Source organism: Macaca fascicularis, chromosome 3 (genome assembly GCF_037993035.2).
Source record: "Macaca fascicularis isolate 582-1 chromosome 3, T2T-MFA8v1.1".
In the NCBI taxonomy this organism is placed as follows: domain Eukaryota; kingdom Metazoa; phylum Chordata; class Mammalia; order Primates; family Cercopithecidae; genus Macaca; species Macaca fascicularis.
Genome location: NC_088377.1, coordinates 166436957 through 166464644, shown reverse-complemented (window position 1 = coordinate 166464644; position 27688 = coordinate 166436957). Strand labels below are relative to the sequence as shown.

The window sequence follows — 27688 nt, the reverse complement described above, 5'->3', positions numbered from 1 at the left end:
TTCAGTTGAATATATAATTGAATTTTTATATTGATCATTGATTTCATCTCTGATCTATGGGTTTATAAATAATTTGTAAATAATCCATAAGTCAGAGAGGAAATCAATATGAAAATTCAAATATTGACTCATCGAGTATATATTGAATTATTATTGAATATATTGAATTATATTGAACATATATTTATATATTGAATTTATATTTGAATTATATTCAAATAATCCAAATAATATATATATATAGAGTTATATTCAATCCAATTCCATAGGATTATTGTTTGTTTTTTATATTTATTTAAATCATTTAATAGTTACCTTCTTTTACTATTGTTTATTGTGGTCAGGAAACATACTCTGAAATGTTTAGTATTTTGAAATTTGTGAATGCTTACTTTATGTTCTACCATATGGTCAATATCATTTTTTATTTCTTATCTACTTATTTTATCAGCTATTGAAAACTGTGTTTTAAAGACTACTGTGATAGAGGATTTGCCTGTTTCTTTTAGTTCTATCGATTTTGCCTAATAATTTAAAGCAATGTTACTGGGGTTTAAGCCTTCTTATTTAATTTTATGTTTTATATATTTTGAGGCTGCTGTATAGATTTAGGGTTACTATATTTTTCTATAAAGTTGTTTCTCTGTTTTCATGAAATGTTCATATTTAGGGCTACTAGCACTTCCTTACACTCTTTATGTTGATAGTTCGCTAGCTTTGTTTGAATAGCCCTGTTTTCTTTAGTTGAGCAAGGTCATTCTAAGTACAGACATCTGTTTTAGATATCAGAATTTATTTTTTCTTGTTTTTCTTATTGCGGTTTGAGGATCATAATTCATAGCGAAAATATACATAAAACAAGAGTCAAGATCTACTCTTCTTTTTTCCAGCAAAAATTGTTTTTTTTTTTTTTTTTTTTTTTGTATAGGCTTCTGATTTAATGCAAAGAAGCAGACAATATAAAAGTAAAGCATATAAATCAAAGTAATTTCAAGTAGTGATAGTTGCTATAAAGAAAATAAAGCAACTGGGCACAGTGGCTCACACCTGTAATCCCAGCACTTTGGGAGGTCTAGGCAGGAGGATTGCAAGATCAGGAGTTCGAGACCAGCCTGGCCAGTATGGTGAAACGATATCTCTACTAAAAATACAAATATTAGCCGGGTGTGGTGGTGGGTGCTTGTAGTCACAGCTACTCGGGAGGCTGAGGTAGGAGAATTGCTTGAACCCGGGAGGTGGAGGTTGCAGTGAGCTGAGATCGCACCACTACACTCCAGCCTGGCCGACAGAGCGAGACTCCATCTCAAAAATAATAAATAAATAAATAAATAAAATAAGGCAAAATCACGAAAGGCCTTTCTAATGAGGAGACATAAGAATTGAGACCCAAATGATGATAATGAGAAGTCCTACTGAGATTTGAGGGAAAACGTTTTCCACCAGATGACACTATAGGTGCCAAGGCCCTATAATAGGAATGAGTGTGGTATTGGAGAAACAGAAAGAAGACTAGCATGGATCTTAGTCAGCTATGGGGGAGGTGTTACGAGATGAAATTGTGGTAGGTAAGTTATTTAGATTTTACTCTAGGTATAATGAGAAGTCATTAGAGGGTTTTAAATGTGCACATGAAATGATTGGTTAAAATTTTGAAAAAAAATCACTCAGTAACACGTGGATAACAGATGGGTTGTTGAAGAACAAGCATGAAGGCAAAGATATTCTTTAGAAGACTATTTCAGTTTACAGACATGAAATGAGGATGCCTTAGACTACAGTGGTGGTGGAAATAGAAGTAGACTAATTAAGGTATATTTTGAATCTCAAGCAAAGAGGATCTGCTCATAAATGATATGTGAAAGCTACCAACACACCTAAGCTGGAAGTTGGTTCTGTTTTACTATGATAATCAGGAGAGGCAAGCTTTGGTAAACAGTATACACTAGTGAGCATGGAATTGGTAATAACAATGATGATCACAGAACCAAGCGTCAATCAGACATTGGAGTATAAAAGAGAAGCAGCATATACATCAAGTAGAATCCATTTAAAAGTGTAAAGTTAGGTAATAGATCAGTTGTAGGCAAGTATAGTTAGAATCTGCAGAGTGAACTTCCGCATTGTGAGAAATTAACTGGTACTGGACTAACCCTGCTGCCACGAAGACCCATAAAACGTATGAGGCAACTGTTTTTTAGGCATTGGACAATGGGTAGCTATGATCAGAGAGTGAAGAGAAACTTTTAAAGTGAGCCCCATGATGACCACATCCCTGCCTACAGACATTTTCTCAACCACTGCACAGTAAGCTGAAGTTCAAGCTGTGGTCCTGATATAGCTGAAGTCAAAGTTCAAGGCAGCTGAAAACTGGAATTTTTACAACAAGAAACCAGAGAGGAAAGAGCTATACAGAAGGGGATGTCTAAAAGTCCATCAGGGTTGGGGTGGACTTGAATACTTGGTTGAAAACCAGGCTGCACAGGGTGGGGTAGAACTACTTAAGGATTACAAAAGCTGCTGTGTGTTTGAACTGTGGTTGAACATTGTGGTTGAACATGAAGCAGATACTAGAGGTCTAGTAATGGGGTGCTGGAAGTCCAAGATAGGGACAAATAATAACTATTTAACACCTTGGAAATTAACTTATTAATAACTATTTAACACCTTGGAAATTCAGCTGAGGCAATATAAAGGTTTCACCCCCCTAAAGTAGCTCACCTCACAAAGGATCACATCTTATAGTAAGGCCTGTTATACACATGTTTTGTCAAAGCCTAAAACGAGTTCTACGGAGAAGACTTCGCAGAGAGTTTGCAGGATGAGTCCCATCAATGTAGAAGACTTTGGGAAACATCATGGGCTTTCCACAGATCACCCTAACAAAGCATAAAAACAAGCATTCATGAGTTTAAGATGACCAGACAACAACTCAGTGGCCAGCGAGAACAAAAATCAGTGTTTGTCAGAAGAAGCCAACATAATTCAGAGTCTTTACAGTATAGCATCTATGATGTCTAGTAAAGAAAAAAGATATACTAGACATGAAAACAAGAAAGTGTTTCCCCTAGTCAAGAAAAAAGAAAGCATAGACATTCCAAATCAACTCCATGGTAGCCCAAATGTTGTCTTTATTAAACAAAAACTTTAAAGCACAGATTATACAGACTTTCAAAGAATTAAGTGGAGGTGGGAAGATCCCTTGAGCCCGGGAGGTCGTGGCTGCAGTGAAATATTATTACACTACTGCATTCCAACCTGAGTGACAGAACGAGACCCTTCTCAAAAATAAATAAATAAATAAATAAATAAAATAATTTTTAAAAAGAAATTAAGCAAAAATACATTCAGTGAATTAGAAGAAGATGTTAAATGAATGTGAAAAGATAAATTTCAGCAGAGAAGTGAAAACTTAAAAAAATAGAAATTCAGGAACTGAAAAGAACAAATGAAAAGAAAAATCTACTGGATGGGCTAAGATCAGATATGAGTTAAATTGATGACAAATCATTAGAAACTACCTAATCTGAAGAACAAGGATTAAATAAAAATTAATAGACTGTAAGGACCTATGGAACAATATCAAATGTTACATGTAATTTAGGATGCAAGAGAAGAGCGGGTGAAGGGAAATAAAATATTTATAGAAATAAGGACCAGAATTTCCCCAAATTTGAGGAAAAAAAAGACTTAAATGTACTTTATGCAGGGTATGCACAAAGAAAAGCATATCCAAACAAAAGATAGTGATACCATTGAAAAAGAGAAAAATCTTGAAATCAACTGGAGAATAAATGATACATTGTTGGAGAACAATGATACCAGTCATCTTTCACTTTTTACCAGAGACAATGACACCCAGAGAACAAAGAAATAATTTGTACATGGTGATAGAAAAAAATTTGTTCACACAGAATTTTATATCCAGCAAATACATTCTTCAGGAATAAGAGTGAAATAAACATTTTATATAAAGGAAAAATGAGATAGTCCATGGCCAGCATATCTGCATAGCATTAATGCAAAAGAATGATATTCAGGCCAAAGAGGAATGCTAGCAACTAGAAGCTGGATAGTTAAGAAGTGACAAAAATACAAGAAATGATGGAAAAAAATAGTAAATATGTAAACAGAATGTTTTTATTTCTTTCCAGAATTTAATTACAAGATAAATGCCTATTTAAAGCAAAACTGGTAATATTACATGGTGGAGTTTATGAAATATGTAGAAAAAATACTACAACAGTAACACAAAGGATGGGTGGGATGAGTGAATGGAATTCTACCAGTGAAAAGTTATATTTGTGAAGTAGAATGCATGAAATAGGAAGTAGCAAGTATGAAATGGAAAGTAGAAAGTACATAGTAGAACAATATTGATTTCCAAGTAGGCATTGAAAAGTTAAAGATTTATTCATAGCCAAGAAGAAGGAAGTGGAGCACTAATAAGAATTCCAAAAGGAAAACAAGAAAGGAACAATAGAAAAAAAAAAAGTTTAAAAAAAACAAAGAAGCTAAAAAGCAAGAAGCGTGGAAAAAAAGGAAAACAAGATAGTAGACTCAAATATGGCCATGTTAATAACTGCCTTTCTGTGAATGGACTAATTTCCATTTGCAAGGGAAAGATTGACTGAACAAAAAAAATCAGGAACCAAATATATGCTACCTACAAGAAGTGCACTTTAAATATGAAGACCTAAACAAGTTAGAACTAAAGCTGTAAAAAAAAAAGTACTAAGTAAACATAAGGGAAATGAAGTAACTATATTACTATGAGAGAGTTTTGGAAGGAGCTTTTCATAAAGACAAAGGGGTCTCTTCATGAAGATATAGCAATATAAATGTGTGTGCCTCTGATAACAGCCCCCAAATTCAGAAAGCAAAAGAGCTTATGGCATATCTCAGTGCTCTCAGTCACTCTGATTAAACCCTAGCCTGAGCTTCATTTTATTCACTTTATATTCTCATATTTCAAGTGTTCTAGTCTTTTCTGTAATATTCATAAGTCACTGTCATTTATGATTGTTTTTCCTTGTATAAATTACACCTTAATAAAAAAAACTAATAAAATGTAAAACTGCAAGCTTGATAGGATTAGGGAGATCACCACCTAGCTCTTTCAAAAATGTAAGTGAATTTTGCATGGTGGTTCACAGTGTCCATGATACTTATGTATCTTAGTGTAGCACCAGCACGTGAGAGTAGAATTTCATATGCTAATTAAATAAAAATAGTTTTTAAAAAATGCCCTCTCTTAATTATGCTGGCAAAATTGATCATCTTTCCAATTTCTTCAGTTCATAGATTCTGCATCAGTAAGCTATTTTATTTGTATCTCTTTTCTACTTTGCCCTACTTTCTTAGATTCAAGTATATAAAAAGGAGACTCAGGGTATCACCAGCTCTGGCTTTGCATCTTTGACGTTTGAGGGAACTTTGGGAGCCCCTATCATACCTCGCACTTCAAGCAAGTATTTTAACTTCACTACTGAGGACCACAAAATGGTAGAAACTTTACGTGTTTGGGCATCTACTCATATGTCACCGTCTTGGACATTACTAAAATTGTGTGATGTGCAGCCAATGCAGTATTTTGACTTGACTTGTCAGCTCTTAGGCAAAGCAGAAGTGGATGGAGCATCATTTCTTCTAAAGGTACATATTTTTTAATACTGGAAATTATAAGTTAGCAACACTTATATGTCTGTAAAGAGCTTATGTTTCAGCTTTCTGATGAGACAAATATGCATACAGTGTATTATATTAGGAACTTAGATTTTAACTATTTTTGATGAGCTTTGATATTCATGCAGCTCTACTCTTGCACCTCTCTAAAATTTTTCTTTCCTTCCTGTTTTACACTTTCCTTCTAGTGTTATCAGATCTACATGTTAAATATAGTATGACTTATGCATTTTTTTATTTTAGTAGTAATAATATGTAGACTTGTTTTCTATTATTTCATAGTTTGTAGTCCCATACATGAATATTTCTGTTTCCCTGTCAAGGTCACCTTCCCTCTCATTTATTTACTTTTTTGTCCCCTTGATGTTGGGTTCTCTTCTTATATCTTTCACTGCCTACTTCATAGTCATACCGTGGATAGTTTTGAAGCATTTTATATTACTGTGTTTTGCTTTTAAATCAGCAAGATAAAAAAGTAACTTAAGACCCATCAAATCTCTGTTTACACCTATCCCAGTTTAGAGAATAACTTCTGGAGAAGGTGAATGTCTGTTTTTCTTGCCTGGACATCCTGTGGAGGATACATTTAAACAAATGCCTCTTCAGGCCTGCTCCTATGGTTATTTCTCGATACTCTCTTTGGAATAATAGGGCAGGAAATGGAGTGCAGTGGCACTTGGACAAGTCTTGGGGTTTAGCATTATCATTTATACCTTGCCCATATTAAAGAACAGAGAAGTTAGCAATCATTGAAAAAAATATAAAGTTCTAGCAGTTGAAAATAGCACATTCATATACACATGGAATACTATGAGAAAGTTGTAAATATATGCCATACAGAAAGTTAAATAAGTCAAATATGATAAAGCTGAAACAAAAGTAATATAAAATCAAACAAAGTTAGAATGAATCTTAGGTCAGCCAGTCATACTCTCTGGCAAATGTGACGTTCTTAACAAATGAGCATTTGCTAACAACTGAACACTTACTATGACAAGGACTCTACTACTATGCAGTGAGGAATATTCTATCTTTTGACTATGTTTTTAGAAAATTCTTAAATTCTAAGATAAAATGTGCCAAATTTTAGCTGAAATAGTTGAGTCTACATTTTCTCTCTACAGAAACAAAACATATACCTGCATCCCATTGTAATAGATAACTTTTTTGGACAAGTGAAAACAACTGTCATGTAAGTGTTAGTTTAAAATATAACACTGAAAAGTCAATAAAGAGCCCAAGAGCCCATATACCCAAGACAATCCTAAGCAAAAAGAATAAAGCTAGAGGCATCACGCTGCCTGGCTTCAACCTATACTACAAGGCTACAGTAACCAAAAAAGCATTGTACTACTATCAAAACAGATATATAGACCAATGGAACACAACGAAGGCCTCAGAAATAACGCCACACATCTGCAATCATCTGATCTTTGACAAACCTGACAAAAACAAGCAATGGGGAAAGGATTCCCTATTTAATAAAGTGGTGTTGGGAAAACTGGTTAGCCATATGCAGAAAACTGAAACTGGACCCCTTCCTTACACCTTATACAAAAATTAACTCACGATGGGTTAAAGACTTAAACATAAGCCCTAAAACCATAAAAACCCTAGAAGAAAACCTAGGCAATACATTCAGGACATAGGCATGGGCAAAGACTTCATGACTAAAACACCAGAAGCAATGACAACAAAAGCCAAAATTGACAAATGGATCTAGTTAAGTTAAAGAGCTTCTGCACAGCAAAAGAAACTATCATCAGAGTGAACAGGCAACCTACAGAATGGGAGAACATTTTTGCAATCTGTCCATCTTTCAAAGGGCTAATATCCAGAATCTACAAGGAACTTAAACTAATTTACAAGAAAAAAACAACTCCATTAAAATGTGGGCGAAGAATACGAACAGATACTCCTCAAAAGAAGACCTTTGTGCGGCTAACAGACATAGGAAAAAAAGTTCATAATCACTGGTCATTACAGAAATGCAAATCAGAATCACAATGAGATACCACCTCACACCAGTTAGAATGGCAATCATTAAAAAGTCAGGAAACAACAGGTGCTGGAGAGGATGTGGAGAAATGGGAACACTTTTACACTGTTGGTGGGAGTGTAAATTAGTTCAACCATTGTGGAAGATAGTGTGGCAGTTCCTCAAGGATCTAGAACCAGAAATACCATTTGACAGTGCAATCCCATTACTGGGTATATACCCAAATGATTATAAATCATTCTGCTATAAAGACACATGCACATTGTATGTTTATTGCAGCACTATTCACAATAGCAAAGACTTGGAACCAACCCAAATGCCCATGAATGATAGACTGGATTAAGAAAATGTGTCACATATACACCATAAAATACTATGCAGCCAAAAAAAGGATCAGTTCGCATCCTTTGCAGGGACATGGATGAAGCTAGAAACCATCATTCTCAGCCAACTAACACAAAAATGGAAAACCAAACACCGCATGTTCTCACTCATAACTGGGAGTTGAACAATGAGAACACATGGAGACAGGGAGGGGAAGATCACACACCAGGGCCTGTTGGGGGTTAGGGGGCTAGGGAAGAGATAGCATTAGGAGAAATACCTAATGTAGATGATGGGTTGATGGGTGCAGCAAGCCCTTACGGCACGTGTATACCTATGTAACAAACCTGCACATTCTGCACATGTATCCCAAAACTTAAAGTATAATTTAAAAAAAGAAAAGAATTAGTAAAAGCCTTTCTTATGACAATTTAAAAGCAAACCTCAAAAGTCTTTTTGTGCCTTTCAACTCAGCAATTTTATTTTCATTATCTTAAGGAAATAATTTAAAATATTTATAAAGGTACACTTAAAAGGATATATTTATCTTTCTTACAGTATAAAAAATGAGAATACAGTAGAAAAATTAGAAAAAGCCCCAATACTAACAATAGAAAATTGTGTACACTATTTATGTAGGATGACCATAAAATAACATTGTAAATGTCACCATAAAATACTTTGTAACTATAAAATGATATTATAGACATGTACTTGTTGAGATAGAATTTCATATAGTCTATTTAGTGATACTGTAGTTTCATTTACACACTAAAAATGTATATGTACATAGAAAAATATATTGGGAGGCCTATAAAGCAACATTTTACTGTTTTCGTCTCTGGGAAATAGAATTATGAGTGATTTTTTTTCCATACATTGATTTTCTTACGTGTCAGAAATAATTTTTAAATTTTATTTTTTAAAAACAGAGGAGCTAGACATTACTCGAAATAACGTCTGGTTACATACGAAATAGTATAATCATTTTCCATCTCAACCTGGGCACAATATTAATGTTGGTAGCTTTTTTACTAACCACAGTGCATTCATTTTAATTTTTCAGTAGCCATGGTACACCAATCATTTGCATTAAATATAATTCAATAGATTTGTTGATCTGGCATCATTCCACATTTTTCTCTATTCTGTTAATATTATATAAATTATTTTTCTGAGCAGTATTCTCAAATTGAATTTTCTCTAAGTGTATATATTCTATTTGTTTTAATCTCTACAATATTGGTGCAGCCTTATCTTTTGTGTTTTGTTTTATGGTTTTTTTTTTGTTTTTTGTTTTTTGTTTTTTTTTAATAAATAACCAGGCGTCATTTATAGCCAGAGCTGGTAGGTAGTTTGTATGTCTCATCTGTAATATGGTTTGGAGAACAAAAAGCATAATGTGAACCAGAAAATCATCATATAAAGGAAATTATTCAAATTTACAACATTTACTTCTTTGTATGGAAACATCAGAAAAATGCTTTACAACTAATTTAAGAATGAGACTGAATCTCATAGAAATAATTTGATTAATGTCAAAGAAATGTATTATTTTTATAATTTTTAGAACATTCGTAATTTTACTAGTTGTATTTGCAAAAATGTTTTAATACATATGAGTGTTTTTCAAGACCATTTTGGTTTGTTTTTATTGTATAAAAACACTTGACTCAGGAATATTTAGTCTGGGCTTATGGCAGTGTGACTCTTTTTCTTCTTTACATTCTTCTACATTTTCCACATTACCCATAGTTCATATGTAGTTCTTTTACAATCAGAAAATAATGTCATATTTAAAATAGTGCCAATATTCAGAGGCATACGTTTAATTACTTTTAAGTACTATTACCAGGAAAAAACTTTTTAGCACAAGCGTTTTTTCTAAAGGATCATAAAACTACTCTACTCTCTTATGGCAGGTATGGGATGGCACCAGGACACCATTTCCATCTTGGAGAGTCTTAATACAAGACCTTGTTCTTGAAGGTGATTTAAGTCACATCCATCGGCTACAAAATCTGACAATAGACATTTTAGTCTACGATAACCATGTTCATGTGGCAAGATCTCTGAAGGTGATGTTGAGTAGGAAAATATTTTATGTTTTTATAAATTATAGTGATTTTTGCTTATGTAAATTTTTTATATATGGTTACATGTATAGGTGGTACAGTCTAGAAATTATATTTATTTCTTTGATTTTTAAGTTGTAAAATGTATGTTACAATAAATTACTAAAAGATAAATTTAATGCGTTAGAGGAATTTTTAAAATAATCTTTCTTAAATATCTTAAAGGTATACATAATTTTACTGTGAAAATAGTACAGAAAAATTTTGTCGTGTGAGATAATACTGCTTCAGAATGACAAATGCTATATAAAATATTGCTAACTTAAAGACTAAGCTTGATAAACTGGTTTCATAGAATGTAGCTGATAACTTTTTTTTCATTAGTTTAACAAATTGTTCAATTACCTCTAATGTATATTACAAATTGGGTATGTGTGTATAGTGTGTAATGTATAGAATTTGCATGCTTTCTTTTGAAATACATTAAGGTGCACAGTTTAGATATGGCAGTACTTAACTATTAAAAATTGTAGGAAATTTTTTTTCTCTATTATATCTTTTATTTGAAAGTACTTTTTGTAGTAAAGAATGGTATGATAAATAATAATACAGTAATAAGAGTAACCTTTGCTAGGCATTTCATATGCATTTGGTACTCTCTGATAAGATAGGTGATGATAGTCATCTCATTCTACAAATGTGAAATGAGGCACTCAAAGGTTGAATCAGTGGTTCAAGATTCCACAGCTAGTTGGATTGAAGCAGGGTATTTCCCTTACCCCTTCATGGGCGGGAACTGGAGTGCATGGGTGTTGGAACTAGCCAGCCACTTCAGTGCTGGCAGGGGAGAGCTCCACTCACTGAGACCACAGGAATGGGAGCATGCAGGTGAGCAGGTGCAGGAGCCAGGGCAAGGGCTTTTGGGCACGGGCAGAAGCAAACTCTGTACTGGCCCTACAGCAGCGTCTGAGAGGGTGCTGGTGACCCCTGAAGCCGCAGAGGAAGTGTTACAGTACTGTTTTAGCTCTGCTGTCCATGGACAGCTTACGTGTTAACGACTCAGTGGAGGGTAACTGTGACTGCCTTTTGCACCACACTTGCGGCACCTGAGCTCTTGTCTAGCACCCGGGAGGAATGAGGTCTCAAGAATAAATTGAAGATGGTAAATGCAGGGGATTTTATTACTGATGAAAGTGGCTCAGTGGAAAGGGGAGGTGAAAAGGGGATGGAGCAGGAAGGTAGTCTTACCCTGAAGTCTAGCCCTCTAGGGCCAGATTCTTCTCCCAGGTTACACCATCAGTCTGTCCCTCTGAAGTCAGGCTGCTTCTCTCTGACATCCAGCCATAGTCTCTGATGGCCAGCTGCCTCTCTTCCCTCTGCTGGCTGAGCCTGGGGTTTTCATGGGCACAGGATGGCAGGTGGGGTGGGCCCTGGGTAGTTTTGGAAAAGACAACATTTGAGCAGGAAAATAGGGATGTAAGTTCTCACTTTGGGCCATGGTATCAGGCTTTTCAGCTTGAGAGCAGGGTCCTTGCTGGGGATCTGCCCTCTTCTACCTAAAATTTCCCTGCCTCCTGTCCCTATCTGGATGAAGCCAGTGTTTGAATCCACAATGTCTCTTTGAAGAGCTAATCCTTTAAAGCATTAAATGGAAGGGATCTACATCACAAATATCTTCTAGTCTACTAATAGGAAGTTAAAAGAAGAGTGAAGATCTGAATTTCAGTGCCCAATTTCCTTTATAAATGAGTGGCCATGGAGTAGCAAATATATCCATTCTACATTGTATTACAAATAAGTTCACCATCAACACTGTTCTAGGTTACAGAAAAAATAATAAACAACAACAACAACAAAACAAGTTTACCCAACTCAAATCAATAAATTAGATTAAATCTAGGATCCAGGAAAATAGTGACTGTATTTTATCATCTGTAAGTTTGTATATATGCATGCACATACCTCTGTGACATATCAGAAAACACTGACTGTTGAGGATATATTTTTGACGTTATTTCCCTGAAAGATATTATCTACATTGATTAGTTTATTTCAAAATTAAATATAATGATAAGTTCAGTTCTGGAGGTTTTTTCATATAGTTCTTTCATAAACAAAATGAATTTACATTTTAGATTCACCTTAGTTCCACACTCTACATACCTTCCTTTGCCATTTAATTCTCTTCTCTTTCCCTATACTGCTTCCAGACATAGGTCTTCCAACATAGGTCTTTCTGTTTCTGCTTTTCCTGCTTTTCTTGTCTTAGTCCTGAGCAGCACCTATCACAGTGCTTTCCCCGTAGTGAGGATGAAGTAAGTAAGAGCTGCTGCTGAATGAATGAATCTGTGAATGCTGTGGATTTTTTTTCCAGATTCTTTTTTCCTTTTTTATGGTCTGCTTTATTTTGCCCACTAGAGGGTGATATGAGCACACATAATTAAGAAAATATATGGCACTGTGTTTTCTGTAAAGATATCATGGCATTATATTACTTGTCTGCAATGCAGTATAAAAATGAAAATGATTTTTCTCTGTGTACATAATATAACTTTAGATTTTTATTTAATACACATTGACATCACATTTATTTGTTTTCTGACAACCTCTGTAACATTTCTTCTTGATTTAGGAACTCTTCACTCACTTGACATTGATATAAATGAATTCTTCTTGGTACTTTCAAGACAACTGTTTAAAATTACATTTTTATATAAAAATACCTGGAACCAGTGCGAAAGACTTTTGTTGTATAGGAGCAGGAAAAAATGTGTTTTTATTTTAATAAAGAGGACAGTATAATGCAATTATAAGATATAATACAGTCAACATCTACAAGCAATACGTTTTAGAGCCTGAATTGCCCTTAACTATTTTCTGAATCTCGCTTTTTGTTATGTCATTCCCTTAAACATTTTACACAGATCCAGTCACGTTAACTGAGATTTCAAATATTTTGTCTAGAAACTAAAGCTTTACTTTCTAAGTCCCTACTCTTAACCAGAGACAATTGTTAATTATAAAATATACATGGTCATAATTATGTTTTGGCCTTCAGTAGTTCAACAACTGTGATTTGATTGGCTATTTTGAGACATATTCAGGGAATTAAAAATAATAAACCTGAAGAGAAATTCTTGACAGTTTATGAGGAATCGGTTGATTATTTCTAAAGGGATAGTCTTTTCTTACTAGCCATATTTACTTTGCTTTTTTTTTTTTTTTTTTTTTAGTGTTTCTGTATTTAAATAGACATCTATCATCATTTTTTAAACTATATTTTTATAATTTTTTGGTTGATGTTTCATTTTTATTTTTGGAATCTTAATACTGACAAGATTAACCAATACTTGTTTTTTATAATAGAGCATCTGGCACATTTCGTAGTATTTTTAGTCAAGCTTTTAAAAAAATACAATGCTGCCTCCATAAGGAATTTTTGATAATAACAACTTATCTTTATGTGAATAACTTGTATCTTGGCCTCAAAATTTTGTTATATTAAAAAATACTCTAGTAGACAAGATAGTATAATAAACACCCATGTGTTCACCTTATTTTTAAATGTTTTGCCACATTTATCTCAGACACTTTTAAGTTTTAGGAAATAAAACTCTACGCATCAAACCTTTGACTTTGAGCCCCTGCCTGCTCTTGTTTTTTTTTTTTTTTTTTTTTTTTTTTTTTTTTTTCTCCCCAGCTCCCTCTCTATGTCTCCATATGTAGGTTTGTATGTATACCTATGTTTATTATCCTTTTTCTTTATGTATTTTTTGATAGGGTAAAGCCCCCCTCTCATATTCTTTAAAATTGATTTGACTAGTCTTTTTTGTGTATGTTTTTGGAGTAGCTTTTCAGATTCCACGAAACCTTCTGGGAATTTTGATTGAATTGCATAGAATTTAATATTTAATTTGGAGGAAATTATCATTTTTGTAGTATCAAAAGTTTTTTGTGTATGAATGTCTTTCTCCATATGTTTAGGCCTTCTTTCAAATCCTTTGTAGATCATACATACATGTGCTATACTAATACATTTATATATACATATATACACACACATATTTTAAAAGAATCACAAAATAAGTCAAAAAGAATGAGATAAAACTAGAAATTTTTATGTTTTTTCCAATATCTCACTTTGAAGACTATGAGGAAAATTAGTTTTTTCTTTCTGTGCTTTTCTTCTTTAAGTTTCTTTATACTACTCCCTGGCTGTGATACAGATGTCAGCGAAAGAGGTCAAAGAAAAGGCTTGTATCTTATCTGCTCCTCATAAAACCCATGATTGGATGGGAAAAAAGATCCTTAGGAATGAAAGAGTAGCACCTGGGAGAGTGGGTTTTCTCCTTACCTCCTTTGCTGATATCCTCCATCAGAAATGAAGAGTAATGAGGGGAAATAAAATTAAGAGAAGCTACAATAAGCAGAATTGGAAACCTGATTTGCTGCTCATCTTTTTTTTTTTTTTTTTTAATGTTTCGCTTTATAGGATTGAGCCTCCGTGATCTAAAAGTCCAGAATTCTAAATGCAAACCTTTTTGAGTGCCAGTATAAGATAGTGACCCCTTTGCTTTCCAGTTATTCAGTGTACAAAAACTTTGTGTCATGCACAAAATAATCGAAAATGTTATCGAAAATTACCTTCAGGTTATGTGTATGACATATATGTGAAACATAAATGAATTTCATGTTTAGACTTGGGTCTCATCCCTAAGATATCTCATTATGTATATGCAGATATTCCAAAATCCGTAAATATCTGAAATCTGAAACACTTCTGGTTTCAAGTGTTTCAGATAAAGAATATTTAACCTATATTGCTTTTTTGTTGTTGTTATTTAAGATGTCTGTTATTCAATCCTGAACTTGTGGGGTCAAAAAAAGTGGTATCTCTGTAGTCACCCAATAGTCAGGAGTGCTATTTTTATACAAATGAATTAAATTTCCTTGTTTGTAACTCCTTTTGCTTCTAAATCTTTCTTCATAAATGTAAATGTGATTTAGGTTATATAGCTTCTTTTAGGTAGGTGTCAATATATTGAATAGCATTCTGCATCTCATTTGACATCTCCATTAAAAGAAAAATCTCAGTGGTCTATAATTAAAGATATTTGTAGACTAAGTTTAGCAAAACATCTGAGATTAACTATAGAACATTTATTTCAAAACTCTGATAACTCATATTTGAACTCACAGAGTGTTTCACACTGTGGTGGTGCAGGCACAAATGCAAAAGTTTTTTTCCATAGAACTTGTAAGATGGAAGATGTTTATTATTTTTTGATAGTACCACATTTAAAATTTCTTCTTAGTATTCTCATAATGACAGTATCTTAGGGATCATATTTAATTAAGCCTTAAACTGGTTAAAGCAAAGCATTTTCAGAAACTTTAGTCAAATAGAGGGCTTGAATTCCATTTAGGTAATGGGTTTCTTAACCATTGTATTTTATTGATGCTAAGACACAGTTTTTTTTCACATTTTAATATGTCTGAAATGAAAATATCTCTTACAGTTGAATGTGTGTGTATATGTATGTGTGTGCATACATGCTTAGGCATGCACATGTCCATATATTTAGTTTTGATACAGTTTCCATGCAGCTGTTACTCAGCCATACTCGTATAGCATACTTTGCAGATACTTTAGTATATTTCCTGATTGGTCAGTGCCCTCATTGCCCCACATTGGTTATTAAAGTTTTATTTTCCTCGCTTTCCAAATAACAAATTATCTATTTTTAGGTTGGAAGCTTTCTTAGAATCTATAGCCTTCATACCAAACTTCAATCAATGAATTCGGAGAATCAGACAATGTTAAGTTTAGAGTTTCATCTTCATGGAGGTACCAGTTATGGTCGGGGAATCAGGGTCTTGCCAGAAACTAACTCTGATGTGGATCAACTGAAAAAGTAAGCTTTTAATTTTTAGAAAATGTAAATAAGGTATTGATTAAGCCGATTTCTAAGATAATATTGTTCCTGGGGTTTCTGATAGGTTCCCTAGCCTTTTGTGCCATTCGCCATGTTTTTAAACAGATGAGCCGAATGAAAGAAATCAAATGATTACAGGCTCATATAGCTAAGTAGTAGCAGAGCCAAGGTTATAGTTGAAGTTTTCCAACTGTTAGAATCTGGCTTTTACACTCTTGCTTCTTTTCTATCATTTACCACACTCTGCAAGTACAGCAACATACAGTGGAAACTAGACCTTAGCTAAAGTTTAGAAAATTTGATACATATCTAAGATTCCAAAAATATTTAATTCTTTCATGAAAAAAATATATTTCTGATGTGCCACTGATTAAATAGGTAACACATGTTTTGGTGTATCACTCTCTTTTAAACCTTTTAAAAACATTTTTAAAACTTTTACATGTGCCAGAAAGTAAATAGTATCTTAAACCTGCTATATATTTAGATCTCTTTTTCCCAAGGTATTCCTAGCGAGTACTGTGTGCAGAAGCATTTTGGTCAATATTCTAGAAATTTAAAAAGTCTTCATATCTTCAAAGAGAAAACATACTGTTCAGTAAATTTAAATAAATTTTGTCTAAATTTTAATTCATTGAAATCAGTGTGACTTTAAATTAGCTTCTGTTTTATTACTTTTATATCAGTTTCACTGATTTTAATATCATTGCCATATATAGCAACATAGTATTTAGCTTCTTGAATCTAGAGTTAGATTGTTCTGACCCAGAATGCCATCCGTTAAATTCCTAGTTTATTTTTGTTTGTATTATTTTGTCATTGCCCTGTTTCACTTGTATCTTTCTAAACTCAGCTTTTTAATTTGAACCCTCAGAAAATTTGATGAAAGCAACAGATCCTTTACTGAGGAATGTTTATACACACAGAATTTTATATACAATATCAATGAATTTCTGGATTTTGTGGGTACAGCTAAATTTACTGTATTGACTTTGTTTTATGCAATTTGAAATTGTATTCTTTCAATTATAGGGATTTAGAATCTGCAAATTTGACAGCCAATCAGCATTCAGATGTTATCTGTCAATCAGAACCTGATGACAGCTTTCCAAGTAAGGACAGCCTTTAACATTGACAGTTTAGTTCTTGCTAAATAAAATAGCTTTATCAACATAATTATTTTTAATGTCTTCTCTTTGTCTCTCTTATTAAAAATTTCATGTAGTAAAGGAACATACTAAAATCTTAATCTGTATCCTATGCCAAAAAGTAAACATGGTTTCTTCCTAAATTATGTAATTACATTTTCAAATTGGGTGGTAGTGATTACTTGATTATGATATATACATAACATGTGTTTGTATTCACAAGAAAATCTGTATTGATTTCATAGACAACTATTTTGCTTGTCAGTTTTTAAAGGGAACAAAGATTGTTTTTGCCACTTATTTCACATGGCCCAAATACTTTTTGCTCATACATATGTTAGATGTATACATAGTTTCTAGTCTTTATTGAATTAAGCAGGTATCTAAATACAAAATATTAACAAACAGTGGAATATGTCCTTCTAATATTGTCTACTTGAATAGATGACTAGTCAAATCTGAACTTGAAAGCTTTCAGTGTGCATTGTTTTTTCTTTTACCACTTTGTCTTAATTTCTGGGTTTTTGTTTGTTTAAGAGACATTGTCTTGCTCTGGCGACCAGGCTGGAATGCAGTGGCAGGATCATAGCTCACTGCAGCTTCAAACTCCTGGGCTCAAGCGATATCCTCCTGCCTCAGCCTCCTGAGTAGCAAGGACTTGTAGTCCTGCACATGCCAACATGCCTGGCTTTTTTTACTCTTTTAATTTTTTATTTTTGGTAGAAACAGGATCTCACTATATATTGTTCCAGGCCTGTCTCAACCTCCTGGTCTCCTGGTCTCAAGCAGTCCTCCTGCCTTAGGCTCCCAAAATTCTGGAATTACAGGTGTTAGCCACCACGCCTGGCCTGTCTGAATTTCTATATCTGCATTTTGGGACCTGGAATCTAGGTCACGTTTCTTTGGTTTTGTTTTGTTTTTTTTTTTTTTTGTTTTTGTTTTATTTTCTACCTAACTCCTACCTTACTGTGATCCAAAAAATCGTTTTATGAGATTTATTCTCTTTCCATCCCAATAATGATAAGCATGAAAATTAACATACATTTCTTGGTAGGCATGTAAGTGCCTGCAGGCATTATTATTTAATTCTTTTGTTTGTTTATTTGTGTGTTTTTTGAGATGGAGTTTTGCTGTGTCACCCAGGCTGGAGTGAGGTGGCGCCATCTCGGCTCACTGCAAGCTCCGCCTCCTGGGTTCACGCCTTTCTCCTGCCTCAGCCTCCCGAGTAGAAGCTGGGACTACAGGCACCCGCCACCACACCCAGCTAAATTTTTTTTTTTTAATTTTTAGTAGAGACGGGGTTTCACCATGTTAGACAGGATGGTCTCGATCTCCTGACCTCGTGATCCACCTGCCTTGGCCTCCCAAAGTGCTGGGATTACAGGCGTGGGCCACCGCACCCGGCCGCATTATTATTTAATTCTAACAGCAATCCTATGAGATGAATTATTCTGTCTCCTTTTAACAATGGGAAACTGAGGCTTCGATGGATGGATATCATATAATTTGTCCACGGTTACTTAGCTGTTAACTGATGATAAAGCAAGACAAATTCAAATGCAGGCTTTTTGATGTTTTGGTATGTACTTTACATTTATTTTCTTCATTATCTCTGTTTTAAAACTCTACTTATTTTAAAATGCTAACACCTTCGTGATAACATTGTGGCCTAGTGTATGATTACTTGAACTACCATGAGGAAACCGATTTAGTTCAAATAACAATCACTTGGAGACAATATAATTTGTAATTATACTTTTTACAATCTCTTTTTCCTTTTAGAATTATTCTTTCATTATTTTTAAAGTACACTGTAATAGGTGTTATAATATCTAGTTGAATAGCTTTCACTATGCCTTTATTCCCTACTCCCTGAGGTAAGATTTAACAGTTTAGTGTGATTCCTTCAATCACTTCATCTTTATACAAACATATATACCTATACATAAACAATATGACTCTTCTCTTTTTCTTAAATTTTTACCAAAATGAAATCACACTATAATAAATAGTTGGTTTCTTCAACAATATATTATAGATCTTTCTTTCTGGGCTAATTCATATGACTCAAATTCATTATAGTTGCATAGTAATAATGTTACACTTTTTTCATTTTTCATTTAATACACGTTGAGATCTTTACCATTTTTTTGCTGTTATAAATAATACTTTAATAAACATCCTTGAATATATGTGCTTCCATGTTTGCACTTCTCCACAATCAACTCCTAAAAGTGAGGTTGATATATCTAAGGGTATGCATGTCTTTTAATAGATGCTGCCCGATTATTTACCAAAAGTCATAGGAATTTATATCCAAATAGCAGTATAGAAGAATGTACTTTCCTCATACCTTCACAGTATTGGAATTTAACATTATATGTAATTTTTGACAGTTCAGCAGGTGAAACGCATTTTCTTACTTAATTTTCCTGACTACTTGGAAACTTGAAAATCTTATTATATGTTTATGAACATTTTTAATTCCCTCTTCCTCAGATTATTTGCTCTTACCCTTTATCTGATTTTCTGTTGAATTATATTTTTGTCAGTTTGTGGGCAACCATGTATGTTTTACACATTTTCTTATTTGACTACTTTTATGGTTTCTGCCATTGTTTCCATCTCGTGTTGTAATGGCTAATATTAATTACTGAATTAGATTTATTGAAATTATACCAATGCCAGCTTGAGATGTTCATTCAAGTCCTCTTGACTTGGATTTTTATACCACTTATTGGCAATACTGAGGATATGTTTGTGTGTAATGCTTTATAAAATAAATTATAAAAACATAATATACTGTTATGTATAATAGAATGTAAGCTAAAGTGATTACAAAATACAGATTTTTAAAGTCTTAAATTCTTCTTTTTAGAAAGCATTTTGTAACCTAAATGCTATGACTACTACTTTTGCTTTCTTGTTAAAGTCCTATTTTTGATGTTCATTTGGTCATTCTATTAAATTTCATAAGTTTACTATTTTATCCATCTCCTCTTTTATTTCCTCTACACTGTATTTTTTCAACATAATAAAGACTTTCGTACATGGTAGAGTTAAAACAGTTGTACAATGAATACTCAAATACCTACCAGCTAGACTCTCCAATAACTATTTTACTTTGTTTGCTCCATCACATGTGCATTTATTTCTATATGCCTCTTTTTTTTTTTTCTTTTGAGGTGTAATCTTGCTTCGTCCTCCATGCTGGAGGTCAGTGGCACGATCTCAGCTTGCTGCAGCCTCTGCCTCCTGAGTTCAAGCTTCTCCTGCCTCAGCCTCCCAAGTAGCTGGGATTACAGGTGCCTGTCACCATGCCCAGCTAATTTTTGTATTTTTAGTAGAGACAAGGTTTCACCATGTTGGCCAGGCTGGTCTCGAACTCCTGACTTTAGGTAATCCACCCGCCTCAGCCTCCCAAAGTGCTGGGATTACAGGTGTGAGCCACCGCGCCTGGCTTATATGCCTTTTCATTCATTAATTTATATTTTTTACACATTTCAAAGTAAGTTGCAGACATAAGTACATTTTCTAAACACCGTGGCATGAACATAATTAGCTAGAGTTGAGTAGTTATTTAGAGTTTTTTGTTTTTGAGGTAAAATTAGCAGTGAAATGGACAACTTTCCATTTTATGAACCACTCCATGAGTTTTGACTAATACATAAACTTGTAACCTAAATCCCTCTAGATTTGCAGTTCTAGAACTTTGAAAAAATTGAATCATATGTATCCTTTTTTACATACTATATGTTTTTGAGATTTAATCACATTGTTGCATATATCACTAGTTTGTTTCCTTTTTAATGCCACATGATATGTGGTAGACATTTTTTCTTTAGATAGGAATTTCTAGTTGTTATGGCATCATTTGTTTCCTTTTTCCTGTTAGATGACTTCAATGTCTTTGTCAGAAGTCAAGCGAGTATAAATGTGGGCTTATGTCTAGTCTTCCCATTCAATGCTTACTAGTATAGTGTGAAGTATGCATTTTCCCCATAGTAAATTTTCAATTATTGCATCACCTTTTGCATTCTCCTTGCATTGCTTTGCTGCTTTAGTAAAAAATCAAAATACAATGTAAATGTGGGTTTATTTCCAGGCTCTCTATTTAATTTAATTCAGTTGATCTATTTTTCAATCCTCATGCCAGTTCTATGTTGTCTTAAATTACTGTAAGTTTATAGTAAGTCTTAAAGTTACGTACATTGTTCTCCAACTTTGTTCTTATTTTATAAAATGTTATTTAATATTCTAGATTTTCTGCACTTCCACATAAGTGATAGCATCTGCTTTGCAAGTTCTGCAGTAAAGCCTCTGCTGTTTGTTTGTTTGTTGTTGTTGTTTTGAGGCAGAGTCTCGTTCTCTTGCCCAGGCTGTAGTGCAATGGCACAATCTGAGCTCACTGCATCCTTCGCCTCCTGGGTTCAAGCGATTCTCGTGCCTCAGCCTCCTGAGTGGCTGGGATTACAGGCATCTGCACCACACTTGGCTAGTTTCTGTATTTATAGTAGAGAAGGGATTTCACCATGTTGACCAGGCTGGTCTCTAACGCCTGACCTCAAGTGATCCACCCACCTCAGTCTCCTGAAGTGTTGGGATTATAGGCGTGAGCCACTGTGCCCACCCCAGTCTCTGCTATTTTGAAAGGATTATACTGAATCTGCAGATTCATTTGGAGAGGAATTGATAACTTAATATTGAGCCTTTTAAATCATGAATGTGACATATCTCACCATTCATTTGTATTGTCTTCAGTTTCTCTCAGCAATGCTCTACTGTTTTCAGTTCTACATTGAAGTTGTAATGGGCTTAATTCTTTTGCCTTTTCCTTTTTATAGGCTCTGGATCAGTATCATTGTATGAGGTAGAAAGATGTCAACAGCTATCTGCTACAAGTAAGACCATGTATCATTTTTGATATGGGCACAGTAATGAGTGTAATAAAGTCTGCCTCTACACTTACCAACTAATCCATTTCTTTCTAATAGTAGAACACGTATCCTTTAAAGCTAAAATATGTCCATATTTAACTTTCTTCTTCTACCATGTGCCATTGGCACAAAACGGAACCCATAAAGATACGAGTCTTTACATTGCATATTTTAAGTCATATATCTCTAACAGACTTAACGTTTAAAACAGATACGTATTTTAAGCATTAAATACCTGATGTATTTTAAGTCATGTATCTCTGTTAGAGTTACATGACTTAAAATATGCAATGTAAAGACACGTATCTTTAAACTGTTACACGAAGAGTTATCCTGTCACATGATGCATTAAACAGTGTACCATAAAGGAGCTCCTTGCAATATGCCTCAAAATTTTAATTTAATGTTAGTAATGATAGTGTGTCTATCAAGTACCCTCCTTTTGTTACATCAGCTAATTAATACAATTTTCAGAAAAATATTTTTAAGCACAAATTTATTAAATTTTAATTTCTCAAATTGGAGGAAGAAGATATAAATACGAATGGGAAAAGGATTGATGAATGCTTTTAATGTTGTATTGTAATTGGAGGTGCCATCATGTACTCATGTTTTCCTAGGTAAATACAGAAATAGATGTAGCTGTGTGTATGTATGATACATATATATTCACATACATACACACTTTCGTTTATATTATAGGGGGGTGTGTGTGTGTGTGTCAGTATGAATGTGTGTTCATATATACCCTATCTCTCTCTCCATGAAAAGTCATAGATGCAGCAGCACTCCAGTTGCCATAAGCAAACCTAGTGCACAGATCGTGGTTTATAAATAATATTTTTCTCTAAAGGAATCAGAGCTCCTTGGTGAAACAACAGATTTCAGAACTAGAACAGGGGAATTACAAAATTAGTATGGAATAACCTTGTAGTACTAGAAAGTAAGGAGGTTCTCAGTTAATGATGAAACTCGTCAAATGGCTTAGAATAGAACATGTCTAATCTGGGAACATTTGAGCATCAAAACAAATAAGATTAATACTAATTGAGTAAAGCAGGAATGCATGAGCCCATGTTGATGATGATAAAGGAAAAATAAAATATATGGGGTTAAGTGGAAATATCTTTCTTAAAGTAAAATAACAAATATGAAAGGAATGATGAAATTAAAAAAAAAAAGTCACCATTTTGTAACCATGATAGTCATTGTTGAGTTAGTTATGAATCTGTGAATTCTAAACTATCAAGATATATGATGAAAAATAAGATATTTACTTGTATATTCTTGTTAAATGCAAGGGGAAAGCGGTAAGTTTTTAGTAGAGAAGTGATTGGACACCACCTTTACCAGGTGAATAAAGTTTAGGTCTACAGTAATAGAAACACTCACTTTGTATGCCCCTTGATGTGCTGCACTGAGAAGCACACAGTATCACGTATGCATTATGCCAGCCAAAAATGCATAAGCTAAACCTGAGCCTGAAGAAGAACCAGACACACACAATTTGGTGTTTATTCTATAGAGTAAATAGCTGTGCAAATATATCAGTGTCGTGAAAGATAAAGAAAAACTGAGGATTTATTTTACATTAAAGAAGTCTAAAGAGACATGAGAATAAAATGTAATACATGGTCCAGAATTGGATCTTAGACTTGAAAACAAAATAAATGCTACGAAGAACATTTTGAGGACAATTGTAGAAATTTGAGTAATGTTTGTTAATTTGATTATAGTAATAAATCAGTTAAATGTTCTAATGTTGAAAATTACCTGTAATTATGTCAATAAAATGTCTTCTTTTCAAATATATACTGGAGGATTTAGAGAAAAGGAGGCATAATGTCTGGTAGTTATTCTCAAATGATTCAATAATATTTATGTGTTGAGAGACAGGTAAAGACAGACACAGTGACAACGATAAATGTGCAAAAATGTTAACAATTGGTGAATCTTAGTGAAGATTATACAGAAGGTCTTTGTATTGTTTTTACAATTTTCCTTAAGTTTGAAAGCATTTTAAAATGAAAAGTTAAAAACTTTAGGTTAAAATATGAGTTTGAAGCAATTGTTCTTATCACTGTGTAGCAATTTACACTAAATTGATCAGGTCTGCCAATGGTCTTTTTAAAAACAATCGCCAGCCGGGCGTGGTGGCTCACGCCTGTAATCCCAGCACTTTGGGAGGCTGAGGCGTGCAGATCACCCGAGGACGGGAGTTCGAAGCCAACCTGACCAGCATGGAGAAACCCTGTCTCTACTTGAAGTGCAAAAATTATCTGGGCGTGGTGGCACATGCCTGTAATCCCAGTTACTTAGGAGGCTGAGGCAGGAGACTCACTTGAACCCGGGAGATAGAGGTTGTGGTGAGCAGAGATCACACCATTGCACTCCAGCCTGGGCAACAAGAGCGAAACTCCATCTCCCAAAAAAAAAAAAAAAAAAAAAATCTCCACCACAACAAAATGTTCCACTGTAAACTCTTGGCCGTTTGATCCTTGAAGGAAAACTAATTCAACAAGAATTTCACTGAATTAAAGCTGAAAGGAATTGTCTTTGCCATTGAGGTTAATAAGATTTGTACATCATTTTCATTTTCTAAAACACATGAAAGTGTTAAGCTAGAATGTATAGCAAGCTGTTGCCTTAAGCTAAGGGTCACCAGCAATTTTATACTTTTTTCCAGTAAAAACTGATCACCCAGGCCATCTTTCCACAAGTAGCTGAGGAGACCTCTTGTACCTATTTCCCAGGCAATTGCTCCTAATGCTTTTGTCTGACTTTTTTTTCCAGTTTGATTCAACTTCCTCTTCCTTTTCCTCTCCCTCATGCTCCACTCTCTCCTTCCAACTCCCCAAACTTCCTCTTCTCTTCTCCACTCCTACACCACTCCCATGACAGTTATATCACCCTTAATGTCCTTTCCTATTCTTAATCTGATTTTATAAATGATAGTTCCGTAACTAATTTGAAACATCCAAGAGCCTGCAAATAATATTCAGCAAGTGTGTTTTGTTACATTCTTTTGTGTCAGACACCAATTAGAACTTAAACGGTTGCCTAGCATATTATTTTCTTAGCTAAATAAACCTTGCTTTTATTCTGTTAGCCAGATTTCCATTAGTCCCATATAAAAATACTTTTTTGAATGCTTATTAGGCAATTAAGTTATTTCTTCCCCCAAATTATCCAGCGTTTATTTAGTACACATTTGTTGAGTGCCTACTGTGTGCCTGGCAGTATGCTAGTGGGCCCTGGATATACATTAGGGAATAAAGACATAACCCTTGCTTTCATGGAGTGACACTTAATAGATCTAAAATTAATTAAATTTTATAGTATATATTTGGTTCAGAAGGATGCATGTCATAAATATGATTCTTGCTATTCTGTTTTAATATATAAAAATTCTTTACAGTACTTACAGATCATCAATATTTGGAGAGGACACCACTGTGTGCCATTTTGAAACAAAAAGCTCCTCAACAATATCGCATCCGAGCAAAACTGAGGTCATATAAGCCCAGAAGACTATTTCAGTCTGTTAAACTTCATTGCCCTAAATGTCATTTACTGTGAGTATTTTCCATAATAAAACAAATGTGCTTTCATATTATTTGTCTATATATGTGCACATATGTATAATTTTGTGTCTTAGGAATAAGTAAATTGTTAATATATTTTGCAAGAGTGGTAAATTTTTTAGGTAAAATGCTAAATTCTTAGAGAATAAATTATTCTGATAGTAATAAAAGTGGTTGCTATTTTCAGATCTAAAATTCAGCTTAGTCACTCTGATAAAGGCAAATGAGAAATAATAAATAATTAATATATTTGGGCAGACTCATTTGTCACAAAAGTATCTTCTTAAATATAAACCTTTATTAACTGAAATTTTTGGAAAGAGTTGTGATTACTTGAAATATCTAATTAAGTGATACAGAGAGCCTTGTTGGTAAACTTCTGTCCTACTTAATAACTAGAATATAATAAATGTAATTTAAATTTTCTTTAGTAATTGAGAATTTCTCAGTGCCTTACTCTGAACATATAAATATGTAATAAATGTATATAACTGTTTTGTAATCCTTTTACTACGTAATCAGCTTGAGACATATTCTGAAAATCATTTTTAAAAGCTCCTCATCTTTTTGCAATTTGCTTATTTTTCCTCTGAATATCTAAGATGATGTTTTGGAAAATGTAGATAATTGATGGCTGTATGCATTTGGATGCCATAAATTGAGTTTTCACTAAAATGTGCTACAATATGTATATATATATGTACATCGCCATGTATTTGTGTGCTTATAAATTGTGAGTATCAGTGTTCATTAATATACATATATTTTCCCCTCAAAAATTTGAGTATAATGCTGTTTGAGGAAATTTTTTTTTTTTAAATCTCTTTAAATAAAATGTAAGGGAACAGTTTTTGCCCATTTGAGCTTGAAATGGTGGTTGGGATTAAAATGTATATATAAGGATTTTAGATAATTCTTCAAGTATTATCAAATTTTGGTTTATTGAATTTTGTAAAATCATACAGCTTTGTAAAATAAAACCACTCTCTGCGATCATTTTTTAAACAAATAAGGACATTATCTCAGAAATTAACAGAAACTATCTAAAGTTACACAGTGAATTGACAACAGAACTAGAATAAAACCATACACTTTTTGATTCCAAATGATGCCATTTCTGCTACATGATACTTAACCATATGACTTCTCAAAATTATTAATTATTAAATAGAATTGGAAATATTATTAGTTTAGAAGTGCCCTTTTCCCTAAGTGTGGTAAGTGGGTATTTAACTGGAGTGAAGACCGGGGGCCACTGTATTTTTTTTCTCCTACTGGGAAATTTAGCATTCCTTACGGAGAAGAAAAAAATTGATACTAGAAATAATTATAAGTGGCTTTGTATCACAAAACCAGGCATGGAAATCACTGGTAATTAATGTAATTATGATTGGGATATACTTACCCACAAAATATCAAATATTTATCTATTGAAAAAAGTTATTTGTTCTGCAAAGTGAATTGTCTCCATAATTTAGATAATTTAAGAAAAAGTAACTGACTCATCTGCATATAAGAATGATACTTTTTAATTTGATTACTTGTTAAATTGAAATCTTCAAGCTTATACCAAAATTGATTTTTGTCATTTCATTGTCAATAATTTTAGGCAAGAAGTTCCACGTGAGGGTGATTTGGATATAATTTTGCAGGATGGTGCAACTAAAACCCCAGATGTCAAGCTTCAAAATACAGCATTATATGATTCAAAAATCTGGACCACTAAAAATCAGAAAGGACGAAAAGTAGCAGTTCATTTTGTGAAAAATAATGGTATTCTCCCACTTTCAAATGAATGTCTACTTTTGATAGAAGGTAAGATGTTTAAGTCACTGTTTTGTTAGAATACTCCTTTTCCATATTTTTCCTAATTATTGTTTAATGTATTTTACAGACAACCCAGAACATATAAAGTAAAAATAGTGTTTAAATTTTACAAAATTGAATATATATGTTAACTGGATTCAAATATATATATGCACACGTACATAAATTTAATTACA

General features: G+C 33.5%; 1 protein-coding gene across 41 annotated transcripts in view; it reads left to right on the top strand.

Annotated features, from left to right (window-relative positions):
- The window catches only part of POT1 (protection of telomeres 1), a 114670-nt gene that overhangs the window by 68638 nt on the left and 18344 nt on the right, over positions 1–27688 (top strand). For 34 of the 41 annotated variants that reach the window (XM_045388452.2, XM_074035903.1, XM_074035924.1 and 31 more), the window contains 7 exons: positions 5362–5652; positions 9928–10083; positions 15829–15995; positions 17049–17128; positions 22009–22065; positions 25520–25676; positions 27295–27500. In XM_045388452.2, coding sequence (XP_045244387.2) covers positions 5362–5652; positions 9928–10083; positions 15829–15995; positions 17049–17128; positions 22009–22065; positions 25520–25676; positions 27295–27500 — 1114 coding nt within the window. The remainder of the gene's footprint in view (positions 1–5361; positions 5653–9927; positions 10084–15828; positions 15996–17048; positions 17129–22008; positions 22066–25519; positions 25677–27294; positions 27501–27688) is intronic. The other 7 variants (XM_074035935.1, XM_074035932.1, XM_065542523.1 and 4 more) reach the window with 1 other exon arrangement.